Below are 19,041 nucleotides of genomic sequence, written 5' to 3'. Positions count from 1 at the left end.
ACTAAACATTAATTCTCTACATGTTATCTGTCAGTTGCTCGGTCACATTGCTGTCGTCACTGACAGGACACAGATGTTGTCAGTTACCGTCTCTGGTTCTGGCTCTGACCACGGAACAGTGACGGGACAGCTCGCTTCAACACAGCGTAAAAAACTCAGGAAAATAGTGTCGCAAATGTATCCGTCTCTACAGTCATTTCAACCACTGAATTGAATCACTGATGGACACTATGAAAGTTTTTTTCTTATCAAGGCAAGGCAAGGCAAGGCAGCTTTATTTGTATAGCACATTTCAGCAACAGGGCAATTCAAAGTGCTTTACATAAAACATTAAAGAGCAGTTAGAAAACAATTAAAAACAATTTAAAAACATTAATAAACAAATTAAAAACATTAAAAGACAAGAATAAAATTGATAGTGCAGTATATCATCCATTTATTTTTAATATAATTATGTTTCGGGGGGTGGGGAGTATTTGTTTATGGGACTGTGTTCATTACCTGTTGCCCCTTGGTGACTGATGTCGATGTCTGTCTTGCACCCGGTGCAGAACGCGTGAGGAGGTTCTATATACTGTCTGTGTGAGGTAGCCTGGACATGTGGATGAAAGGCTATCTCTTCCGATAAGAAATTGTTCCGAACCTTTTTTTGAGGCGGTTCAGCCATGGCATGCAAGCCTAGGACAGCCTGGCTTCCTGAGGCACTGAATTGAATTAAACGCGCAAAGTATTTGGCTAGGAGGGGCAGGTGGGCGGAGGGTTAAAATGCAGCGCTCTGATTGGCCGAAAGCTTTTCACTCCACTGCTCAGTGGCAGAATCAACATCATAGATGTAGATTGCATAGAAACTGAAACTGGAGAAATGCGAGATGCAACAAAATGCGTACCTAGAGAGCAGCGAATCGTACAAGCGTACTTAAGGGTCAAAATGCGTGCCGAGTACGAAAAATGTGTACATGTTGGCAGGTCTGTAGTTACTAATCAAATTAAAAGTAAATTGCTTTGCATTGATAAAGTAATCCAAATAAAGTAATCCAAAACACATTTACAATGGGTAACTTATAGCAGTAAGACATTTCTAAAGTAACCTTCCTAGCAATGAATGCATGTGAGATTCAACACATTCTTTCTGATGTGTGACTGTTGGAATTTCTTCGAATTGCAATTAATTTAATTCCACTTTCTGTCATTCCAATTCAATTCAAATTCCAATTTATGAATTGAATGGAGGCCAATTCTGAAATTCAGAATTTTGCATAAGCCTGGTCAATAGTGTTGAATGCAGCACTAAGATCTAGTAAGACAAGTACGGAGACAAGTCTATTGTGTGAAGCAGTTAGAAGGTCGTTAGTAATTTTCACCGGTGCCATCTCGGTGCTATGATGCATTCTAAATCCTGACTAAAAGTCCTCAAATAAGCTATTGCTATGTAGAAAATCACACAACTGATTGGCGACTACCTTCTCAAGGTTTTTGGAGAGGAAAGGGACATTAGATCAGTTTTATCACAGCTACTTTAAATGACTGCGGTACATAACCTGTTAATAAAGACAAATTGATCATATACAGTAATGAAGTGTTAACCACGGGTAGCGCTTCTTTAAGTAGCCTCGTTGGGATGGGGTCTAAAAGACAGGTAGATGGCTTAGCTGAAGAGACCTTTAACAGTAGTTGTTGAAGGTTTATAGAGTAACGTAAGAAAACTGTTTGCACACCTCTTTTGTCGGGCAGATGCATAGGATATGATCAAAAGTAGCAGATCAAAAACTTTTTTAGAGAAAATCCCGCACACTGACCATTACGCAAGCAATAATTTAATTAGTAAAATAAGTTTCAGTCTCAGACCTTCATCAGGTACCTGATGAATGCGAGATTCTTCTAGTTTGGTGGAACGCCATTTACTTTGAAGTTTTTGCGAGATTTGTTTTAATTTGCAAGTTTGGGAGTTATACCAAGGTGCTAGTTTCCTTTGCTTCATCGTCTTCTTTTTGAGGGGAGCAACAGAGTCTAAAGTCATCCGTAGCGAGGCCGTAGCACCGTCTACAAAATTATCAGTTTGGGAGGGACTAAAGTTAACATAAAAGTCCTCTGTTATATTAAGGCATGACATTGAGTTAAATGCTGTTGGAATATCTTATTTAAATTTAGCTATAGCACTGTCAGATAGGCATCTAGTGTAGAAACTTCAAGGTCAAGTCAAGGTCAATGAGTCTTTATTATCCCCGAGGGGCAATTCGTTTTGCAGCAAATAAAGTGCAACATGAGCAACACATAAGCCATACAGACAACAGACACTATCGATGGAGGACACAAGTAAATACATACTACACAGAAGTCCACATCTCACATTGAATTATTAACAAAGCCTATAGCAGCAGGAACAAAAGAGTTTTTGTGTCTGTTTGTCCTGCATTTAGGCAGACAGAAAGCTTTTATCTAATTTCGTATAGTCAGGTAGTAAAAATTTGAAAGTTATTAAGAAATGGTCTGATAATAAAGGATACTGCGGAAGTACTGTTAAATCTTCAATTTCGATGCCATATGCCAGCACAAGGTCGAGGGTGTGGTTAAAACAGTGAGTGGAGTGGGACCGTGGAGCGATGACGGAGTAGGACGCGTCTTTAAGAGCTCCGTCAGCCAAATCCGCTAAAAACTATTTTCAAGGGCCAACAACTATGTAAATTCTATGCTTTCAGAGCGCATTTACTTCTAAAACACTAAAACTTCAAGTTCGACTGGATATCTCAACAAAAATCCAACAAACCGAAATCGACTCAACTAGGCCTCAACCAGTCACCGGCCTTGCCTAGCACGCAGACCGAAGAGCCCAGCGGTGATGAGGAGGATCCATCTAACCGAGCTCTACTAGCTGCCATTACAGTACTCAGAGGTGAAATGACCAAGATAAAGGATGACATCTGTGAGAATTTGGACAGATGCATTGAGTGTGTGTATAATGATTTCATGAGAGGAGATTGTTACGACTAACAACGTCGCCCAGGTGTCTATTGCTAATCTTGAAGCTAAATCCCAGACCGTCACGCCTGCCCCGCTCTTATGGTGTTTTTTGTGTGTTTGGACCTGTTTTATTTAGGAGTTATTCTGTTCCCCTTAGTGTTTCTTGTTTTGTTACTTCCTGTCTTTTGGTTTTCCTGCCTTTGTTATTGTCTGATGTCTTTCACCTGTTCACCAGTCCCTGTGTCAAGTTTCTTTGTTGTAGTTGGTTTCATGTTTCTGTTGGTTTTCCCATTTCCTGTTTTATTTTGTAGTCTGTCTTTTCTCCCTAGTCTTGTCTGGTTTACTTCCTGTGTTTTCCCGCCCTTGTGATTGCCCTATTGTGTTTCACCTGTTCCCCTCCCCTTGTGTCTGCTGTCTCTCGTTTACTCATTACCCTGTGTATTTAGTCCCTGTGTTTTCTGTGTCTGTTGCTGGTGGATTGTTGTCTTTTGTCGTTGGCCCTTGTGGTGCTCTCCTTATCTCCGTGTTCCTGGATTTTTGTTTTTGTTTTTTCCCTGCTTATACTTTTGTAAGTCTCTTTGAGTTTTCATTAAAGTATTTTTATTTCTCACTGCTGCACTCTCCTCGCCTTCCTGCATTTGGGTCCAAGCCTGCAACCCTGACACAGACGCTACAAGCTAAATTCACTGACATAGAAGAGGCCACCACTGCACACTCCGATAGCATTAACCAACTTGAGCAACAGGTGGCTAATCTCAGTGCTGAAGTTGTCAGTCTTAAACCAAAGAATGAAGATTTAGAGGGAAGATCTCGTAGAAACAATTTCAGAATTACGGGTGTACGAGAGGGCTCGGAAACGACAAAACCGAGGGACTTTATTGCCAACTTGCTGAAAGATGCACTCTCGTTAGACAAGGCCCTGCTTATTGACAGAGCCCACAGGACCCTTCCCCAACGTCCGAGCCCCTCTGACCCACCGCGCCCGTTCGTAATACGTTTCCATTACTATCACGTCCTGGAAGACATTCTCCGCAAAGCTGCCGCTATGAGAAACATCCAGCATCTTCCCCGACTATCCTCCATCAGTGGCAAAGCGAAGAGCGCAATTCAACAGAGCCAGGCAACGATTGCGCAACCAACCCGGCGTCAGATATGGCTTGCTTTACCCAGCGAGACTCCTAGTAACCCACAACGGCTCCCAGTCATCCTTTTACAGACCCACAGAAGGCCGAGGAGTATGCTGAGCGTCTCACGGCAACACCATCGGGACCAACTGGAAGAAGTTAAAAGACTGATAATACATCATGTACCCTACTCCGACAGGGATCCTTAGATACTGTGGTAAGATAACATGACAAGAAATGCAAGTGGAGAGAGACTTTTATATCAGACTTTTACTGTGTCAATAAGCTATGAATGTTTATTCAAGTTAATAGCCTTTTTGCTTTTATGGAGTGCTCTCCACCGTCTCTAACCCCACAGTCACATTAGCTACAAAACAGAGCGACATGCACTCGCTTGTGGGCACTCCTGGGCGTGCCTAGCCTACTCCTGGTTGCTTGGCAACAGTAAACAGAAATTCTCCGGCGCTACCTTCAAGCACGTCTTAAAAGTTACTTCAGAGGTATTGTTAAGTCAAAAGAACGATGTTTTTGGATTTAAAAGTATATATTTCTCGATAAAAGTAACAAAATATGAGATAAAATGCCAAACATATCAGATATATACAGAAATACGATGTCCTGAAGCTTTTTCCGCCATCTTGGTTTTTTGGCTTTTTCACGCTAACTGTTTTCCTGCGGCTACATTAGATTAACCTAAGGTATTTAAGTTTATGTTGTTCATTTATTTGTTGTTTACTGTGTTTGTGTTCGAGTATGCGGCGTTACAGTTGTTGTGCAGCAATAGAAGCAGATTTAATTCACTATAATTCATACAGATACTCGATTTCCCATCTCATTCATATGCCAACTTTCCTTCTTATTACATATGACGGACGCAATGAATGTTAAAAAGGGACTGACATTTACAAGCTGGAATATACGTGGCGCAAACAACCCGGTGAAAAGAGGCAAAGTTTTGAATCATTTGAAGTCATTACACTCAGACATAACTTTTTTTGCAAGAGACACATTTAAAAAACAATTTTCATAATAGACTGAAAGCCAAATGGGTAAAAGAGGTATACCACACGTCCTTCTCCATGAAAGCAAGAGGCGCAGCCATTATAATAAAGAAAGCGATACACTTTATCCATAATTCCACTATAGCCGATAAAGATGGTTGTTATATCATTGTCTCGGGAGAGATATACAACACGTCTCTAACTCTTGTCAATGCTCCCAATGTGGATAATCCTGCATTCTTTAGGAAAGTCTTCAGTTTACTCCCCAATCTGTCACAGACTAAGTTAATAATAGGAGGAGATTTTAACACGCCTTTAGACCCATTTCTTGATCGTTCATCATTTTGTAAAATACCCAAAAATAATTCAAGTGTTCTTTTAAATTCATTCCTTAAAAGTATGAATTTAATAGATTTATGGCGTTTTACCAACCCATCTGACAGGGATTATTCTTTTTTTTTTCGGCAGTTCACAACTCTTATAGTAGAATTGATTATTTTCTAATTGACGCCCGACTAGTTACATTCACAACTGATGTGAAATATCACACCATATCAATTTCAGACCACAGCCCATTAACATTCACTTTATATTTGTAAGGTATGGACCCACCCAGTAGATCTTGGAGATTAAACCCTCAATTATTGACAGACAAGGAGTTTTGTGAATTCATTGAAGCTCAAATAAAACTATATTTTGAAACCAATGATACCCCTGAAGTCACATCATGCACTTTATGGGAGGCTTTCAAAGCCTATTTGAGAGGATGTGTAATCTCATATGAAGCTGCCAAAAAGAAAAAAGAAGTAACTCAGTGTAAACATCTTGAAGAACAGATACAACAATTGGACCGACAGAATGCTTTAAACCCCACTCCTGACTTGCATAGAGAAATAACTAATCTGAAATATCAACTCAATCAACTTCTCTCTAGGAAAATCACATCAGCTTTTTTATTCATTAAACAAAAACACTTTGAATTCGGAGAGAAACCTCACAAATTATTAGCTCGTCAACTTAGATAAATAGAAGCCGATCGAGCTATTCACAAAATTAGAGATGACAAAGGACATATCCTACTTAAGCCAAAGGAGATAAATGCGCGTTTTTTACAGTTTTATTCTGATTTATACACTTCAAAATGTAATAGTGATCCCAATACTATGAATACATTTCTAGACGAATGTAACTTATCAAGAATCTCACCTGAAGACTCGGAAAGGCTTAGTACAGATATTCACTCCACAGAATTACAAAAGGCAATAGCCTCCCTTAAAAGTGGAAAATCACCTGGCCCTGATGGCATACCGGTTGAACTTTATAAAGAATTCAGTAATATTCTTACACCATTTCTCCATAGAATGTACAACCAAGCCCAACTAGATGGCACCCTACCACCAACATTAACTCAGGCTACAATCACTGTTATTTATAAAAAAGGTAAAGACGATCTAAATCAGATCGTCCAATTTCTAATATTTTGCTATATGTGACCAAACCTCTCCTCTCTATACCATACATTCTTGAAAAAATGTAAATGTTTGGGAAATTTACATTTATGCAAAAATACCTGAGCCTCTTTTATATTGTTGATTGAAAACCGTATAATATATATATGCTCAATAAAAAACTCTACGAAAAAAAATTCATGACATCCCTCAAACAACGTTGGCAAGGAAAAAAAAAATGTAAACAGTGAGTGGCCTTATGCACACTGACTGAAACCAATTGCATCTAGTGAGTTGAAAGCAATACTAAGGCTGTTGTTGACAACGTCCACATGGATATTAAAATCACCTACAATATGTACTTTGTCTGATTTTAGGACTACACATGATAAAAACTCAGAGAATTCAGATAAAAATTTCGAATATGCTCGGTAAACAACAACAAATATAATTGGCTGTACTGTTTTCCATGCTGGATGTTGAAGATTAAGAACAAGGCCTTCAAACGAGTTATATTCTACATATTCTTCATGGCACTGCCATGTTTCGGTAAGACAGAATAGATCAATTTAATTATCTGATATCAAATCGTTTACTAATACTGCTTTAGAAGACAGAGATCTAATATTTAATAGTCCACATTTAATTTTCCTATTCTGTTCTATCATTGCAGTGGTTGTTGTAATCAAATATTCCAATTAGGTTGTTAAGGATAGCCCCTCTTTTGTTTACCTTTTGATTTAACCAATCAGAGTTGGGGGACAGACACTGTGGTTATTAGTCTGTGAGTGGGCGACTGCTCTAACGGAAGCACAGAGGAGCGCGTAGCACTGCACCTCTGATTACTAATATCAAACTTGGGTCGTCATGGTTTATGACCAAAAATAGACTCGGTCAGATTTTTTTATATGAGAGCGGCTCCGTCCAAAGTTGGATGAATGCCTTCTCTCCTAATCAGACCAGGCATTCCCCAGAACTCCCCCAATTATAATAAATAAACATATAATACATGCTATCAACGCCAAACTTTTGATTATTCTTTGCCATGACCCTCTGGAGGTCCCCCATGCATTTTACGAAAATTGGTCACTAGGGGGCGCTACAAGTACAAAAAGTTTATATCTGATGTACGGCTCATCTGATTTATACAAAATTTGATGGGTACCATCAAGGGCCAATCCTGAGGCCAACCCTAGAGTGGGGTACTTAGCGGTCAAAGTGGGCGTGACCTATGGTACCCAAGGAGACCCAAGTCTAGATATACCACTTACACTAATGTGAACAACTTTAAATTTACAGGGTAGATGGACAATGGGCCATGGACCACACCTACCAAAAATTGCACATGGACCACTAGGTGGTGCTGTAATGGTTTTGTGTCTTTAACTTCCACATTACACATTGCACATTAGAAATCCTTACATCCACGTGTTCCTTGAATCAAGCTGAATTACCTGATATAGGCCACAGCCATTTCTGCGCAAACGTTTTTTCGCAATATCGCGCAATGTGCAAAACCAACTTTTTCGAACTTGTCCTAGGCCGTGCGACCGATCTGCACGAAACCTGGTAGTTAGCATCTCCAGATGGACCTGACAAAGAGTTATGGAAGGAATTTTGCTACGTTAAAGTATGCGCATTTGACAACCAAACAAATTTTGCCTAGCTAGCTACCACACACGTATCATATCATATCTCAGCCAAATTTAACGTTATCAGCAAATGATCCTTGTTCAACAGCCCACTACAATGCTCTGTACCAAATTTGGTGAAGATCGGCCTTTAGGGGGCGCTATAAGCAACGTTTATTTGTTTCGCCCAATAACTCAATGCATTTAAATGGGAAATTTGCAATATCTCTGCCACAGTAAAAGCAATCAACACAAAACTTGTGATGCTCGTTCGGCATCGTGCTCTGAGGCTCTGTACCAAATTTGGCAAAGATTGGCCATTAGGGGGCGCTATAGTCAACATATACCAGGTTGGACCTTTTAACCCCTTCTGAGGTCAAGCATGTTGTATGCAACGCCAAACGGCACTTCTTAATAATAACTTTATAACTTAATAATTATGAATAGTCGAAGCGTAGGGTCTTTTGGAGCTAAAAGCTAACAGTTGCCCCTTTCTGCTGGTGTTTTCTTTGTCTTCCTAGCCCTTACAGAAGGTTTTGCATCCAGCCTAGAAGTCCAGAGTTTTTCGGGTCTTTGTGAAATTAATCCATACTGTTACATCCAAGATTGATACATTGTGTGTAAGAAATGTTAATAGTTTGTCCATATGAGTTATAATGTTCAGTATGTTTATTTTTGCACTGGATTACTCAAAATATATAGAACTGTAGATGTGTTGCTCGTTGGGCATGCCGCTCTGAGGATTTCTACCAAATTTGGCAAAGATCGGCCATTAGTGGGCGCTATAATCAACATATAAGTGTTTGCCCTGTTAATCAATGTTAATGGAATATTTGCAATGGGAATGTATCAAAGACCTTGCAGCTCACACTTCTCAATATTTACTGATGTTTACCTCCTACCGTTACGTTTTGGTTTTCGCTTTCGCATGCTGGTGTTCTACAATAAAGAAACTTTTTAACCCACCTGACAAAGTTTCTACAACCTTCACAGTGGACAAATGTAACTCTTTTCTCCCACTTTTTCAATCCAAAATCAACACCATTCATGTGCTGATACCGTGCAATCAAACATTGCAGTTGATGCTAAGTGGAGAGTCTCTCATAGTGTGATTGGTTATGTCGGTGGCATTGATTCTTAATTTCCCACGAAGCTGTCGCGGTGACATGTCAGTTAAACTTCTCATCTCCAATCCTATCTGTATGTGTGAGAAGTGGCGCTGTCCTGAGTTGAAAGCCTACTTTACGGCTTTATTATCGAGTTAATAGGCGCGTGTGTTCATGTCGGCCGGTGTCCATTTCCTAAGGTTCTGAAATGCAAACAACTTTTGACTACAACTTTTAACGACGTGCGCCTGTGAGCACACACGGAGGAAAACATCAATCAGCGCCTATGACACCATTTACAACAACCTGACCACCTCCCCTGCTCCTTCAACCACCACACCTGCCTACCCCCCTCCACCCTCTCAGTCACTCTCTCATTTCTCTCTGCTCTCCCCTGTGGTCAGGGGGGTTAAGAAGTTTGTTTATAGTAGAGAATTGTTCAAGGTAGTCTGTATATGCATGGAGATGAACTGTTAACCGCTACATTTGCAACGGCAGATTGGGCCCCGTCATAACTGCTTGCAGTTCTAGTTACAGTTTGAATTTCATCACGGCACCTTTATCACAGCTACCCCAAGGTCTTACAAAGCTAATAGTTGTGTCCGATTTCAATTTAAGGCATTTTTGTGAACATCAGGGGTCTTGTTAGGAGGAGCAGCTAGCTAGCTATGTGTCCCATTCAATACAATGGGGAAAGATCGCGGCTATCTAGCTACACTTTCGGCAATGACTATAGTATATTTACAGTTTGAATTTCGTCACAGCACTTATATTACAGGTTCCCCAAGGTCTTATAAAGCTAACAGTTGTGTCCGATTTCAATTTAATGCATTTTTGTGAATTTCAGAGGTCTCGTTAGGAGGAAGCTAGCTAGCTCTCATTGATGGACTCCAGCTCACCGCGGGCTCTATCAACGAGACTCGCGGACAAGAGGGGTTTATTTTCCCGATCGTTTGTTTAAATAACTCAACACACATATCCATTATAAGATTAACTGGAACCTGCGGTAAGAGATTACGGGCGTAACAAGCTCGCTGACCGTGCTCTCAGACACACACCGGCCATTTAGCAAGAGGGAGAACAGCGAGCTGCAGGCCCTGGAGCTCTGTCATGGCAGCAGCGTTTGGTAGTCCAGTCACCCAGAAAGGGCGAGTTTGCGCGGGTATTGAGCACCGCGGGCTTCCGGCCGTGACAGAGCTCAATCTAGCTCGCAGCAGGCCGGGGTCTGTGAAGGAGGACAGACAGGGCGGCGATGTAGCAACCCAGGCAGCACCGGCCGCTGAACTCCAACACAAAGTCGGACAAAATTTGCAATTAACCATACATTTTCGTAAAACGGACCATATTTGAGCTTTACATAGTTGATACATACAGTATATATATAAAAACTAATCAAGGTGCATCATTATAAAACATACAGTATATATGCAAAACTGATCTCGCGACACATTCATTACACACACACACACACACACACATCTTACCCATCATTCATACCATCACGTCTTTCCTACAAGCACATCCTAACCATAACACAAAAGCATTAGAACACAACTTGCCCACTCTCACACTAAGTGGTTAATAAATATTCTAATGTGATAAAGTGTAATAATAATGTGATGTTTTGTGGATCTTAATAAAGTTAAGCAGACTGTTTTGTAGCCTACTATGTTACATGTCCATGTTGCACACATTAAGATCTCATCTGAACAGATGTCTGTCATTCAAACAACTCTGAACTGTAGTTTAAAACTTTTACAGCTAATTAATAAAATGGCTGGTTTTATTCGGGGTTGTGTCCATAAATACAATGGGAACTGAAGGCTTGGTTAGCACCGATTATATCTGGTTAGTGGTTAGCTCCAGTCAGCTCCAGTTAACTCTGGGCCGGGCCTTTCTACCGGTTATTAATACAGTTAATCCCACCCAGCAAGCCACAACACCACAAGCAGCATGCTATTAAATAGCCTCTTAAATTGTTAATATTCTTTTAGAAAGCTTCTCAGAAACGTTTTAATGCAGTATGTAACCTGTCATTTATTTCAGTTTTGTAATTTAGGCCACTTTTCGACTGGGGACTTTTAAGTCCACTGAACTATTTTTTAAGCAACTAAAAGGTTCTCTCAGTCCATCGTTGTCTGCATTTTCACCGCTGTCTAAAGACTAGGCAAATTAGTCGGACTTATGAGACATTTTGAAAGAAAGAATGGTCACAACTGATGCAGCTGGGTTTTTCACAATTGACAAAGCTCCTCCAGAGCCACGAAACACATTTACAATAGTATTCACAGGCTGAGTAGTACTAATCATAATAAGTAAACTACAACAAACTCAGACCTCTTTCAGAAAGAAATGTATGATTATATGGTAGGCTAGTTACATATTCGGAGGAGATTAGAGGCAAAGCTGTATTACTTGAGTGCGGACTCGGACTCAAGACACTTTTCTGTTGTGTCTGACTCGTCTTGGACTTGTTGGTATTTGAAGTCAGACTTGTCTCGGACTCGGCCATTGGACTCGCCAAATATTCTAGCTGGTCTCGACCAAGTCAAGCACTATATGCTTTTGTTCTAAACTAACTTACTCCTTCAAAACAAAACAATTTATGAAGCGCGCTCGTTCAGAAAACAGGTGTTAGTTTAATTCAAAAACCATCTAGAACAGGCATCGAGATTGGTCGCCTGGTACATACCTAGCATCATATACCTCAATCATCAGGTATCAATCATTTTCATTTTGGCCACAGACACAATGTCAGGGAGCTCTTTGTACTTGAATTCTTCAGGAGAAGAAATGCGTTCAAGAATGGGAACATTTCCATTTTATATTTTAAGTAAATGATATGGTTTAATTTGATCTTATAATGTGTTACTCTGCACTTACTTTTTGATTATTACAAATAATAAAGCAAAATTATCATCTTAATAGATGATATACTGTCTCTCACATCACATCAGTTATGAACAGGTAAGTAAGTGGTCTTGATGAGGATTCTTTTTTTTCTGTCTTGGTATTGACCCTTCTCTCATTTGGACTCGGTCTTGACTTGGACTCAAAGATTTTTGGACTCGGTCTCGACTAGCCCTGGTCTTGGACTCTACAAAGGTGGACTTGACAACAGTCCTGGAGAGAAGTTGTTGATTTCCTGAGCAATTCCAGGGAAAGTAAATTGCACTGACTAAAAATTAAAAGAGATCCATGCTGCTGTTTTGCTAATTACACTGTCTCTATTGTTAGAAAACCCCATGTAACTTATTGTTTTATGTAACATTTGTATTAGCCTAACTAAAAGAGAGACCTTGTGTCGTGGAAGTTTTCCTATGAAGCAAGGTTTAGTGATATCCATGATAAAATCAGAACGAATAACGACTGTTTGAGAATTAAACCAAAGTTTGGTCTTTGAGTATTTATTTACATTTGCAAATTGAGAAAATACAGTTTCACAAGTACCGCAGCACATCTGAAAAAGTCTTCCTAACTAGAAACCTAAAAATCAAAACATCTTATAGTGAAGAGACTCCCTTAAAGCCACCCCTCTAAATGTATCTTCTAGCATGGCCATAGTTGATCACCTTCCCCTCTGCTCCTGTTCTTTTCATTAGCCTAAACAACAGTTTTATCTCAGGAGACAGAAACCTACGTAGTTCTCACTGTCGTAAACAGTCATCGGCCTTCTCCACTTCTATCTAAGCAAAAGACAACAATGTGAGAAGGTTCAGGCTAATAAAACTAAATAACTCTACTAGGCTGAAAGTTCACGGTTGCCAACTATTTCACTTGGAGCCTTTTGAATATACACATGAAGAAGGTAAATCTTGTGGCGTTATAAAACAATCATTAAACGAAATGGTTAAAATAAAATTTGCCACCACACTTGGTGCCTTGTTTTAGGACAAACAGAGCAAAGTAATTATGCACACTGACTCTTATTTTTGTCATACATGGATTTAGAACAAGATAAAAGTGCTTGTATATAGCCATACAAACCTCCCTCCATCATACCTGTCCACAGCGATGGCCAGCAGGCTACACATTGATGCCACAACAGAGATGCAAATCATGGAGTCAAACACATTGTCCATTTGCCGGATGAAGTGATCATCCACCACCAGCTGTCTGTTGTTGAGGAGGTAAATGATGATGGTCTCCCAGGCGTTGGACACACTAACCAGCATGTCTGCTACTGCCAGACTGCAACAACCAGACAAGTTGGGTTAAGCTTTGATCATAAGCATAGTTCTCAAATCTGTACATGTTTCTGTTTAAGTGCTTTCTTTCCATGAATCCAGGAGCCCACAGAGCAACTGTCCTAGCCCTCCCCCTGCATGATCACACATTCATGTCACAGTGAAAATCAACAATTAAACTAGAAAAAATAGGCTGATGACTGAAATGTATTTCAAAGCACTGTTGGAAATGCAGAAATGTGATGAATTGGTGAAATGGGTTCAGAGAGAAGACAACTACAGAAGGAAGTTGGAACGAAAACCCCAGCAGAACAACACAACCAGTGTTGGAAAGGCCGTGCCTGTGCGCATGCGTCAGTATGAACATTCCAACCGTCAACTCAAGGTGAGAGGGAGACAACAGCTGTGTGTGTGATGTGTGCGTCATTGCTGAAAAGTGAGTTGTTCGGTGTAATTTCTATATGTAAAGGTAAGGTAAAGTAAACGTACTGTATTGTCACATACACATAGCGAAATTCATTCTCTGCATTTAACCCATCCGCCAAGGGAGCAGTGGGCAGCCAATCACAGCGCCCGGGGACCAACTCCAGATCTGAGCCAGTGCCTTGATCAAGGGCACTGACTGGAGAAATTAGTATATGTTTTTGATGGCGGGGGAAACCAGAACACCCAGAGGAAACCCACACAAACATGGGGATATTCGTCAAGCACCGTCATCACCTTACCACCGGCCATGGGAAAGAAGTCTACAGTAGTCATCACAGGTCCCATACAACCAATATGGGTCACACCTACCTCCTCAATACAGACAGGAACAACATCATTACCTCACTCTTCCTCCCTGTATTTACCCAGTCAACCACCTTGGGCTACCTACACGACTGCAGTGCTGGCAGCGACGCAGCAATCTCCTCCATAGCCTAGTTACAGCTGCCCTCCAGACATGAGTCGGGCGACCGGTCATCAGCCTTATCCTTCTAACCCCTCCACACAGAATCTGGTTAAGGATGAGATGCTATATGACTTTCTGGGGAAAATGCTGAGTGAAATGCAGATCATGAGAGACGAGGTTGCATCCATGACTCCTAGTATACCTCAGTCTGCTACTGTTCAGCAAGGAGCCTATGTGCCTTACTATGATACCTCTACTGTGAAGCACTCTGATGGTATCTATTCCTATCCTCAACAGCCTTCGGTACAACCTCCTCCTGCCTTTGATACAGATAAGCCTTACCATACCTGGTATCAGCAACCTCAGGTACCCCCATCCAGACCTGTGTATGTCCCACCACAACAAGTACCTTGGCACCAGCCTCATTCACCTTTCAAAAGGCCTTACTATGGCAATCCAGTGCTTCCTCCCTCCGACCCAGCAGTCCAAGAACTGACCTACAGAGGTCCAAAGCCAACCATCCCAGACTTTGTCACTAAGGATCCCAGTGAGTTTACTCGTCTTAAGATAGCTCTTGACAACCTTTTGCCTCCGAATGCCACCGAGCTATTCAAATACCAAATCCTCATGGACCATCTGAAACTAGAAGAAGCTCGCTTGGTAGCAGATTCCTTTCTGAACTCACCTTTCCCCTATTCCGACACCATGGCTGCTCCGAATGAGAGGTATGGCCAGCCTCACAAGTTGGCTCTCAAGAAGATAGCTCAGGTGATGGATTCCTCAGATGTTCGGCAGGGAGACACAGAAGCTTTTGAAAGGTTTGCTTTGCAAATTAGAGCTCTTGTAGGCATGCTCAATGCTCTGGGCCCACAAGGTGAAGCAGAATTAAGATGTGGGTCACATGTGGAGCGACTTCTGACTAAGTTGCCAGCAGAGATGAGGTCAGAGTTCCGTCGACGGATGGGTCACTGTCCTGGAACTGTGTATACTCTTGTTGACCTATCAGAGTGGCTACATTATGAGGCATGGTGTCAAAGCTCTGAATCACAGACCAGCAGTAAACAGCAGCAGAGACAAGGTCAAAGACGAGATCGGAAACATGAGGTCAAATCAACAGGCCGTTCTACCACCATACTGCATGGGACTAATGAGGTTGCGGAGAATCAGATCACTGTGGCAGCCTTTCCTAAGCCAACACAGTCAGCTAAGAAGCAAGCAGTATTCAAAGCCTTCTGCCCATACTGCAACAGAAATTATCATTATCTCAGCCAGTGTACCACCTTCAAAGCCTTCAGTAAAGACCAGATGTCTGATTGGATCCAGACCAATCATCGCTGTTGGCGTTGTGCCCGTACACATCAGGCCGCACAGTGTACGCTGAAGAAGCCATGCAGTATCTGTAAAGGCAGACACCTACAGATCTTACATGAGGTCAACTCCAAGAGTTCAAGTAACAGAGGTGATTCATGCCTGCTGAGTTCAACCACAGAAACCTTGTATCTGGATAAGCCTACAGACTGCAGAAGAGTTCTTCTCAAGGTCATCAGAGTTCTGCTTCATCACCAAGGGAAGACACTCAACACTTATGCTGCTCTCAAACTTGGCATACAAGGCACAGATGAGAGTTTAGCTCTGAGAACAATCCACCAAGATGTCCAAACATTTATGGTTCTTCTGTCTCCTTCCAGATAACCCCAGCAGGTCAGCTTCAGAAGATCTTTCAGATCAAAGCAGCCTTCACTGCCGAATGCCTTGGACTGGCTGACCATTCTTATCCTCCGTCACTCCTGAGCAAGTACAAGCACCTCAAAGACCTTCCCCTGCAGCCTTTCGAGCGAGTGCATCCGCTACTGCTCATTGGTGCTAACCACTCCCACTTGATAACCCCAATTGCACCTGTTCATCTTGGATCACCAGGTGGGCCAGCCGCCATAAAGACTTGGCTTGGATGGGTGCTACAAGGACCTGCTCGACTCCTCCAAACTCAGCTGCAGCCGCAACAGTGCCTTCTCCTTTCTCTCAGTCCTGCAGAGCTAGAACTGAAAAGGAATGTAGAGAGATTATGGCAACTTGATATCTTACCTTACCGGTGTGAGAAGCAGGTAACAAGATCGAGAGAAGATCAAGAAGCCATCAACCTTTTGGATGCTAAGACGACAAGGGTAGAGGACAATGGTGTCCTACGCTACGCCACACCTCTGTTGTGCAAGAAGGACTTTCCATGCTTCCAGGCACCCAAGGAAGCCATCATGGTTAGCCTCAGAAGCATGGAGAGACATCTTACAAGAGACCCTGACAGGCCAGCAATATACGATGCAGAAATTGAGAAGTTGGTGACTGCCAATGCTGTTGTCAAACTTTCCTCTGAGACCCCTACTACTGAAGAGAGTTGGTACATTCCACACTATATGGTCAACCACAATGGTAAAGACTGTATAGTCTTCAACTACTCTTTCCAGTATAAAGGACTCAATCTCAATGAGTGGTTGCTGCCTGGCCCAGCCTTGAGCCCATCTCTCCTAGGTGTCCTCCTTCGCTTCAGGGAGCATAGTGTAGCCATCAGTGGAGACATACGTGGCATGTTTCATCAGGTACTGCTCTTACCTGAAGACAAGCCTCTGCTACGCTTCCTCTGGCGTAACATGAGAAGAGAGGACCCTCCTGACATTTATGAGTGGCGGGTACTTCCCTTTGGGACTACCTTTAGTCCTTGTTGTGCATCCTTCGCTCTACAAAGACACGTCTCCAGGCACAGCACATCAGAAGAAGATGTGATGTTCTCTGTGGAGAAGTGCTTTTATGTAGACAACTGTCTACAGAGCTTTACATCTGCTCAGGAAGCACGCCCCCTGCTCAACAAGTTAAGAGACCTTCTAGCATCTGGAGGTTTCGACATCCGGCAGTGGGCCAGCAACGAGCCAGACGTTGTTAGTCACCTCCCTTCAGATGCCCGATCTGCCAAACTGGAGCTATGGCTCTCCCAGTACAAAGCTGAAGCAAAGGAATCCACCTTGGGCCTGAGCTGGTCTTGTGACACTGATGCCCTAGGCTTCAAACATCAACCTGTCTCGTACAGTGCTCCTACAATGAGGAACATCGTGTGTTGGCAACCCAATACGACCCCCTGGGTGTCCTCCTACCTTTCACCACCAGGGCAAAGTCCAACAGTTTTGGGACAAACATCGGGACTGGGATGATCCTAAACTCCCTGAACACCTCCTGCAAGCCTGGAGAGACTGGGAAGCCGAACTTCAGTACTTACCTAACATGATGTTGCCAAGGTGCTACTTACCACCTGCAATGGACCACGCTCAGATGACACATGATGTCCACATCTTTTCTGATGCCTCAGAAAGGGCATACGGGTCTGTAGCGTACCTCAGGTCAACAGCTACTGGTGGTAATGTAATGCCTTTCTCATTGCAAGATCCCGTGTTGCCCCACGGAAGCAACACTCAGTGCCCCGACTAGAGCTATGCGCAGCGTTAACTGGAGCACAGCTGGGGACACTCCTCTTGAAGGAGCTCACGCTGACAATACAGGACGTCACCTACTGGACAGATTCCACAACTGTTCTCCATTGGTTGCAATCCCAGTCCTGCCACTTCAGGGTATTTGTAGGTACTAGAGTGGCAGAGATTCAGGAGTTGACTGACTTGAAGTCATGGAGATATGTAGACTCTGCCATACCTGTCAAGTTTTGGATTTGAAAATAAGGGAAATTTTCCGGCGCCCACCGCAAGCAGTCCCACCACCCCAACCAAGCTCCAGTATCCCTTACATTTTAAGACAGGTGTACAAGAAAGCTAAAATCACCACTTGATGCAATGCTGAAAACATTTACAATTTATAACATTGCTTGTCTTTACATTTTATTTTCATTCCACACATTCTTTTCATTTCATATTGCTTTTCTTTTACAGTTTTTCTTTTCATTTCACATAACTTTTCTTTACTATTTTAGTGAGTTATTGTATAAATTTGTTGCAGACTTTGCATTCTTTAAGATTGTTTTGGAAGGAGTGTATTTGTGGGCTGGGCCAGAGTGGTTTACAGAATGGTTTACACAAGAGTAGAGCGCAAACAGTTCTGTTGTCTAACGTCATCCTATTCTCTGTAACAATCTTTCATACCATGCTAAACACCCTTTCTCAACTTGCATTGCTATGGGGAATGCATAGTAAAGCCTTCATAAGTTTTGGCAGCGCACCGTCTCTGTCGAAGCGTCCATCATCCGTCTCTGTTTTTTTTTTTTTTTTTTCCTGCGTTGTCACTCATCATCTGACCTCACACACTAAACTCGCGACAACTGCCATCTACAGTATCTGTAGTAGGCTACTGCAGGTGGCAGTTACTGCGAGGCTAGTGACAGAGCTCAGATTGGGAATGTTTTTTTTTTTACTCCGCTCGGACCCGGGGTATTATTTTTTAATAACGCAGGTTAAAATACGGGAGATTTACGGGAAAATACTAATACGGGAGGACGGCGGGAAAGAAGGGTAAAATACGGGACTTTCCCGGCCAAAACGGGATACTTGACAGGTATGGACTCTGCCAGGAACCCTGCAGATGATCTCACCAGAGGAAAGAGCCTCAAAGATTTGCTTGGGGAAAACCGATGGATCCAAGGAACGCAGTTTCTCCTACAGCCTCCCAGTGAATGGCCATCAAACCCTTCGGAACCAACTGGTGAC

At 42.2% G+C, this 19,041-nt stretch overlaps 1 protein-coding gene across 2 annotated transcripts in view; it reads right to left on the bottom strand.

The window, feature by feature from the left end:
• LOC120562920 (melanocortin receptor 5-like) overlaps nucleotides 1-19,041 on the bottom strand; it is a 119,316-nt gene that overhangs the window by 37,727 nt on the left and 62,548 nt on the right. For both annotated transcript variants that reach the window (XM_039806870.1, XM_039806871.1), the window contains exon 4: nucleotides 13,271-13,459. In XM_039806870.1, coding sequence (XP_039662804.1) covers nucleotides 13,271-13,459 — 189 coding nt within the window. The remainder of the gene's footprint in view (nucleotides 1-13,270; nucleotides 13,460-19,041) is intronic.

The sequence above is a fragment of the Perca fluviatilis genome, chromosome 7 (assembly GCF_010015445.1).
Source record: "Perca fluviatilis chromosome 7, GENO_Pfluv_1.0, whole genome shotgun sequence".
Taxonomy (NCBI): domain Eukaryota; kingdom Metazoa; phylum Chordata; class Actinopteri; order Perciformes; family Percidae; genus Perca; species Perca fluviatilis.
This window is presented reverse-complemented; position numbering and strand designations above follow the sequence as displayed.